This window comes from Teleopsis dalmanni, chromosome X, assembly GCF_002237135.1.
Source record: "Teleopsis dalmanni isolate 2A chromosome X, ASM223713v2, whole genome shotgun sequence".
Taxonomy (NCBI): Eukaryota; Metazoa; Arthropoda; class Insecta; order Diptera; family Diopsidae; genus Teleopsis; species Teleopsis dalmanni.
Genome location: NC_051848.1, coordinates 87,502,808 through 87,511,352, shown reverse-complemented (window position 1 = coordinate 87,511,352; position 8,545 = coordinate 87,502,808). Strand labels below are relative to the sequence as shown.

Genomic DNA, 8,545 nt, shown 5'->3' with positions numbered 1-8,545 from the left:
GTTGCGAATAAAAAAATTTTTTTTTTGTTTTTCGTTAGATATAGTTTCACATGAGTTGCTATCTCCAATAGATACGGTATTATCGTTTTCTTTTCGAATATGTACTCTACTTTTCAGGGATTAATTTAAAGAAAAAATATATTTATGCCACTTTTCAGTTGGTGATATAAAATTGTAACAATTCTTTTTTAATATGAAGTTTTACCTAATCTATTAAATATTTAGATATAATGAGATTTCGCGTAAAGGATAAACTTAATATGATTCCTTCCTGAGTACAAATTATGTTTGCTCGTTTTCAGTCCAAGAGAAGAAGTGAAATGTTTGTTACTAGAATATAGTTATGATTGGTGAAATTGTTCCAACCACTCACCTAATATAACTTAACTATTAAACCTTAAACTTAATATTCGAGTTCCGAATATTTGGACAAGTTCGAAATGATCGGGTTCCATAACTTACGTTCGCATATTCAAAACGCCAGTTTTCTGTAAAAACATTTCATATCCTTTAGACTAACTGAGTACGCGAATGAGAAACTCGAATGTTCGGTTAATACCGAAATAACATTTTTTTCTTCAGAATTTATATAATCTTTATACGTAAAAATTATTTTCTAACACATTTATTGTTATTCTTGAAAGTTACATTTCCAGCAATAACCTGTGGATATGGTAGATGTAGTCTTAATTTGCTTTTCTAAATAACACGTTGTTGCTTCTGATAGCATTGATTTTAAACGCATACAATTTCCAATAAGGCACCCATAACACATAAGTATTTTTAATATATATATTTAGCACTGCAGAATAAACATGTAGAGTGCAGAGAAGCAATCGACGAGCTAAATCGGTTGGCCGATATCACACTCATCTGGGTTCCTGGGCATAGGAACATCGTAGGGAATGAGAAAGCTGATAGTTTAGCCCGCTCTGGTGCCTCCCTAGACGCGTCACTGGCGGTACCAGTTTATATTACCCTGGAGGCCATCAAAAGAAGTACCTTCCTTTACTTTCTGCAACTCGCCAATAACAGATGGAAAGCACTAAGGTCATGTGGAACTTCCAGGTTAACGTGGCCCACCTATAATAAAAATAAATCCCTGGAACTGATCAAAAGAGATCGCGTAAATACTGCAAGGCTTATTGCAGTTCTTACTGGTTATTGTATAGGAACTCACGCAGAGAAACTGCGCATTCCCTATAACTCTCACTGCAGAAGTTGTAGAAACCAGCAGGAGAAAGAAACAATAATACATATTCTCTGTGAATGCCCAATTCTAGCATCCAGAAGATATAGGTTCTTAGGAAAATACTTTTGTGATAGTTTATCAGACTGCTCAATGGTGAAGATGAAAGACCTATTAAATTACCTAAATTCAGTGGGATGGATTTAGTCTCTACTCTTCTATACTAGGGTTCTTGCGAGGAATGTGGTACCAAAACGGCGAAAAATCGCTAATTGAGGTACATTTGAAGTTATCTTATGACCTGCCATTGCAACCAACCAACCAACCAGCACTCTAGAATAAACATCGCAACTTGAAAATATTTTTGTAAGGTAAAGGATATAAACCAACACCTAAAATGTGACCTTAATGCGGATTAGAAAAACTGGGTGTACTGATATATAACATCACTACTAAGTTATTCAAATGTATCAATGCAATAAAACACAATACTAAATGTTATACTTAGTTATAATTTAGTATTTAATTGTAAGCTTTTTATTATAGCAAATAAGCTTTTAGGTTAATTTAAGTAATACTCTAATTTTAAATATTAATAAAGTCAGTCATAATATGAACTCAGAACGAAGCGTGTTATTTATTTAAGCGACATAACAAATTGGCGACGAGAAAATTTTTTTTTGTGTTTAATTGTGTAATATACAATAAATAAACAAATGTAAATAAATATAAATGCAAAAATAAACGATTTAGTTTTTTCTTTGCAATTTGTAAAAGACTAAAAACAAAAAAACTGTTGAAAATAAAAAAATTTGGATTAATTGTGTAAATATACATATTATGCACATAAAAGCATTAAAAGAACATTTAGTAAAATATTTTTTTTTATTAAAAAGTAATATATAATATATATAAATTAATAATATACAGTGGAATCATGTCTACAAATGAAAATGTAACGGTGTGGCAGACAAGCAATATGCCGCTATTCTCTCCTCAAATAGAAACGTGGTCAATCTGGAAGGAGAAACTGGAAATTCACATGTGCGAAATAAATTGTGAAGACGACAATAAAAAAAAAGCTATTCTATTGAAAGCGATCGGTGCTGAGCCGTACAGCATTTTACATAGTTTGTGCAGTCCGATTTCACCAATTGAAAAAAGTTACAAAGAGCTTTGTGAAATTCTTAAGAGTCATTACACCTCACCAACTATTATATTTCAAGAACGAAAAAAGTTCCATGAAGCTTTCAAACATGAGAGAGAATCTGTATCAGAGTGGTTTGCTCGTGTAAAAAAACTTGCTTTGGATTGTAAGTTTGAAGAGCATTTAAATGCATTTATTTTGGATCGATTTGTAGTAGGCTTGCCTAAAATTCTTTTTGAAAGATTATGCGAAGAAGATGAAAAACTTTCGCTAACAGATGCGTTAAAAAAAGCTATGATTATGGAAACAAAAATTTTGAACAAGAAAAATGATATAATAGATGTGCATTTTGTTAAAAAATTAAATTCTAATAGAGGAGCCAATTATAAAAAAGTGGAAAAATCTGGAGAAAAGTGTTGTCAACATTGCGGTAGGAGGAATCATCTGTCTAACAATTGCAGATATAAGAATGCAAAATGTCACAACTGTAAAAAAGTTGGACATATTGCATCAGTATGTAAATTAAAAAAACATAGTAATGTTAATTATGTATCAAATTCTAGTATTAATTCTAATAATATGAATAAAAATTTATTAAATTTTTCTATTTATAGTATTCAAAGTGATTCTTCAAGTGGAATATTTGAGATCGTCATAAACATAAATGATACTCCTATTAAAATGATTTGTGACACAGGAGCTCCGTGCAGTTTGGTACCAGCATCACTTCTGCGAAAAATTAACAACAAAATACATTTAAACTCATGTGAGTCAAAATTTTTTAGTTACTGTGGGAAAGAAATTAAAGTGTTAGGAATTTTCAAAGCAAATGTCATGTATAAGGAAGTTATAAAAAGTATGAATATAGTAGTTACAAATTTAAATAGTGCACCATTACTTGGTAGAGACTTTCTAAAATTATTTAATTTTAAATTGGTACAATGTGATAATATTAATTACATTCAAGATTATTCTGTAATTATAGAGGAAATTAAAAATGAATTTTGTGAAATCTTTGATATGAAATTAGGTAAATACAATATAAGTAAAATATCTCTCCCTATTGCGGAAAATATCAAACCTATTTTTATAAAACCAAGACCTGTTCCTTTAGCTTGGAAGGATAAAATTGAAAGAAATTTAAAAGAACTCATTGAAAATGATGTGTTAGAACCTGTAAATAGTTCAGACTGGGGTACACCATTAGTTCCTGTTTTAAAACCAAATGGTGAACTTCGAATATGTGGAGATTATAAAGTGACGATAAATAAGCACTTATTGGATTTTAAGTATCCTTTACCACGTATTGACGAAATTTTTGCTTCTTTGCAAGGTGGTGAAATATTTACAAAATTAGATCTATCTTGTGCATATAATCAGTTAGTTTTAGATGAGAAATCTCAACATTTATGCACATGGTCAACCCATATTGGTACATTAAAAATGAAAAGGTTGCCTTTTGGAGTGAAACCAGCAGCTGCGATTTTTCAAAAAACTATTGAAAACTTGTTATGTGGTATTCCTTTTGTAGTTGTGTACCAGGATGACATAACCGTTTCTGGTAAAAGAATGTCCGAACATGTAAGAACTTTGAAATTAGTATTGAGTAAATTAAAAAATGCAGGATTAAAACTGAATTCTTCAAAGTGCGTATTTTTTCAATCAAAAATTTCATATTTAGGATTCACTATTGATAGATATGGTTTAACCAAAAATAAAGAGAGAGTTGAATCCGTATTGAATGCACCGGTTCCTAGTAATGTTAGTGAATTACAAGCATTCATTGGAATGGTTAATTATTATTCAAAATTTATAAATAAATTTGCGAATATAATGATACCGCTATATAATTTATTAAAAAAAAATGTTAAATTCACTTGGTCTGAAGATTGTCAGAAAGCTTATGACATTATTAAACAAAATATTGTGTCTGATCAAATTTTAGTGCACTTCAATCCGAGCTTGCCTATTGTATTGACAACAGATGCGTCTAACAATGCAGTAGCAGGTATTCTATCACATAGGTTTGCAAGTAGTGAACTCAAACCAATTGCTTTTATTTCGAGGGCACTAACTAAATCAGAGAGAAACTATAGTACTCTTGAAAAAGAGGCATTAGCTATAATTTTTTCAGTTAATAAATTAAAACAATATCTTCTTGGTAATCAGTTCGTAATAAGAACTGACCACAAACCGCTGTTATCAATATTCAGTGAAAACAAAGGGTTACCTTTGATGGCCGCTGCAAGAATGCAGAGATGGGCATTACTCTTATCTGGTTTCAATTACAAAATTGAATTTATTAAAGGCAGCATAAATGATGCTGATAACCTATCGCGAATTCCTCAATTGGAATATAATGACATTCATGATGAAAAAAGTTTTATCCATTTAATTTCGAAGGATAATAATTTAAATTTAGATTTCAATGATATAGCTCGTGAGACAAGGCGCGACCCAATTTTGGCTAAGATCTGTGATGTTGTTAAATTAGGAACAATTAAAGATCTTAAAGGTCACGATTTTAAACCGTATTGTATTAAGGAAAATGAATTGACTGTTGATCAGGGATGTTTGTTATGGGGATACAGAGTAGTAATACCTCATAAACTCAGAAAAATTGTTCTCCAACAACTACATGAATCACATTTTGGAGTGGTTAAAACAAAAAGTATAGCGAGATCTTATGTATGGTGGCCAAACTTGGACATAGATATTGAAAACTTAGTAAAAAATTGTATTCCATGTCAGGAACTTCTACCTAATCCACAAAAAAGTCCATTGATACCGTGGATTCCTACTGAAGCAGTATGGAGTAGAATTCACATAGATTTTGCTGGGCCTATAAAAGGTTACTTTCTGTTAGTTTGCATAGACTCTCACTCGAAATGGGTGGAAATTTTTAAAACTAAATGTATTACTTCAAACTTCGTAATATCAAAATTACGTGAAATGTTTTGTCGCTTTGGTTTGGTAAAAACTATAGTAAGTGATAACGGAAGACAATTTGTTTCTGATGAATTCAAGTATTTTCTTAAAATTAATAAAATTCAACATATATTAACAGCACCTGGTCATCCATCAACAAATGGACAAGTTGAAAACTTAGTCAAAGTGTTAAAAAAATCTTTATTTGCGAATTTAAGATATGAAAATGAAGCAGGCATTGATATAGCTTTGAATAGATTTCTTATAGATTATAGGAATACAAAACATTGCACCACTCAGGAATCTCCTGCGAAACTTTTTTTAGGTAGATCGTTAAGAACAAGATTTGACTTAATGAAACCACCATTAATAATTGAAAAAATTTTAAGAACACAGGAAAACAGCATTAGAAACTATAAAGGTAAAAGAGTTACAACATTTAAAGTAGGTCAACGAGTTTTTATTCGTGATTATAGAAATCCAAATAAACCTAGTTGGTCTCCTGCTAAAATTATTGATCAATTTGGTCCACGTACCTATCAATGCGAATTATCACATAGTAATAGGGTGATAAAAAGGCACGCTGATCAAATAAGATCTGGATCTGAAGATAAAAATCAGCAGAGTGATGTAGACGCTGAGCTGTCGGAGGTGCCTGCAGCACAAGTTGAAAATAAAAATATAACCGACAATAATACTGTCGAGACTGATCTTGCAGAATGTATTGAGAGAAATGTAAATGACAACAATATACCTCTTGAAGATTTACACCAATGTTATACAAATTTAAGTAGTAATGACGGTCAAGTAAATACTAGACACCTAAGGCCGAGAATACAAGGAAAGGTTGTTAAAAAATAAAAAAAAAAATAAAAAAAAATTGTATCATATAATTTTCTGTAGTTATGTATATATATTTACTTATATACAAAAATGTATTATCTTTAATTTAGTTTAACACAACTGAAATGAATTTGTAAAATATTTATAAAATGTAAAAAATATATAATATAGAAATATTTATATAATTTGAATAAAATAACAAACTTCATTTAGTGGAGGCATGTTATACTTAGTTATAATTTAGTATTTAATTGTAAGCTTTTTATTATAGCAAATAAGCTTTTAGGTTAATTTAAGTAATACTCTAATTTTAAATATTAATAAAGTCAGTCATAATATGAACTCAGAACGAAGCGTGTTATTTATTTAAGCGACATAACACTAAAGTTTTAATATTTTAACATTTATGTAATGAATCGCCAAATCGAAACGTAATCAGGATTCTTAAAGAAGTTATAGTATTCCTGATTTACTTAAATACTCAAGCATCTCGAAACAACATAACGCTTTTTGGAGAGCTCTAAAAAAAACGCAATAAATTGTAATGCAAATGTTTAACAGTTTAAAAAGTTAGAATAGTGATTTATAATCATTTACGCTCAACCCCATTTAAATTCTTTACAGTACGCAAAGTTATTCCAAAAATTATATAAAATGCAAAGTTTTAAATTGCTCTCCGATTCGATAGTACATTTGCATCTTCAAGGCTGCACCATGCATCATCCCGTGTGTTTCCTGTGAAATATGTGCTTAAAAGCAATAAATTTATGGAGCTACTTGACGCTGAAATAATGGTTCAATTGAATGCCAACCTACTGAACATAATAATAACCCTACATCTCATAAAAATAGTGTCATGTACATACTATAATTTATTTATTTTTACATAATGCTGGTATATTTAAGGTCATACTAAATAATTCAATTGTGGTGTTTTAAATATATTGGCAGCCGGTATATTGCATTTTCATTTATGCATAGTATCTAATTACAAATAGCGTCTGATATATTTAAACTGGCATTAGATTTTTGAGTGATTCATTTAATTTGTGACTAAACTATGAAGAGAATACATTAGTCTATATCGCAAAATTGACAAAACTGACCAAAAAGAAAAATAGAGTAAGCTATCAGAACTTAGTCCAACACATGATGAAAGTACAGTAGCTAAGTAGCTGGTAGCTAGAATTACAATTAGAAAATACAATTAAGACAACAGCAGGCTAAAGTGCTATCGACCTCCATTCCTATTATTACTATTGCAGAATAAATACAACTGCAATAGCTGTCTTTCTCAATACATTCTCTATTCGAGAAATGATTAAGTAACGATATTCGAATAGATAGAATAAATTCTGATTCTACTTATCAAATATATTTAGTTTGATTAAGTCTCTCTGTAAATGGCACCTCCATAGTTTACAATTATTTTGTGAATAAGGTGTTATATACGCCATCCCGTAAACTACCGTAACAGTCCTTTTATATCATTTTTGGCTCATGAGTTCTTTTAATGCCATCATTAATTATTTTTGCAACAACAATTGGTTGCAACAACTTTCAATGCGAGTCCTTTCAGCAGACTATGTGAAATTATTCTATTGTGCTGAAATATCCAACTCAAAGTGCAGCGCATTGTAAAATAAAATTTAAAAATACCGCCACAGTCGTCCGTGCGTTTTTGCTCTTTTGAGGCTGCTCATATATTTCGTGTATTTATGAGAAACTATGGTATTAATGTCGGTGGTTTACGGTCGACAGAGTTTTAAAATAATATTTTATTAAATTTTATTAATAATTCTTTGCAGTAAATAAATTTGATGACAGATTTAAAGTGATAATCATTACTTAATTTAATGGTGACGGGCTTTTGCGGCAGGTTGTGAAATCTGAATAAATTATTAAATTAACCATACAAATAATGATAATTGTTACATTTTGGAAATTTTTAGGGTGATTAACATCGGTTTAGGCTCAGTGAACTTTAACTTAAACGATTTCGTCCTATATTGTTTTTAATACATATACATTTACCTGCTTTTTATACTGAAGTGTAAAAATATTTCCGTCAACTTTCAATGTAGTACCTTTTGAAGCTTTTTCACGGCGAAAAACAAATCAACTGTCATCAACTGTGTATGAATCAACTGTCATCCCGAGGTCAATCTAAAATTTTAACTCATCCCATTTTTAATAGTCCAAATGTAAGAATTTCAACTCCATAAAGTCGAGTGCGTTAACGCGTGCTTAAGTGTGCATTTAGTCATTCTGAGAAAAGACTTTCCGTAAATACTTTCGCAGCAGCTTTGATTTCCACTTAATGATTTTTCTTTAGATTATTATTTGTTGTTATAATGAAAATATTAGTACCAAATTGGTGTATCGAAAATGCTTCCCAAAAAGGCAGCTGAAGAAATTTAGTATTAAAGGTGTATAGT

At 30.3% G+C, this 8,545-nt stretch overlaps 1 protein-coding gene across 1 annotated transcript; it reads left to right on the top strand.

Annotated features, from left to right (window-relative positions):
- Positions 1–2,126: 2,126 nt before the first annotated feature.
- Positions 2,127–6,125, top strand: LOC119688654 (uncharacterized protein K02A2.6-like). Its single transcript, XM_038103325.1, has 3 exons — positions 2,127–2,617; positions 2,951–3,237; positions 3,304–6,125. Exons 1-3 carry the CDS (start codon positions 2,127–2,129, stop codon positions 6,123–6,125), a joined length of 3,600 nt encoding a protein of 1,199 aa, XP_037959253.1.
- The last annotated feature ends 2,420 nt before the right edge of the window (positions 6,126–8,545 follow it).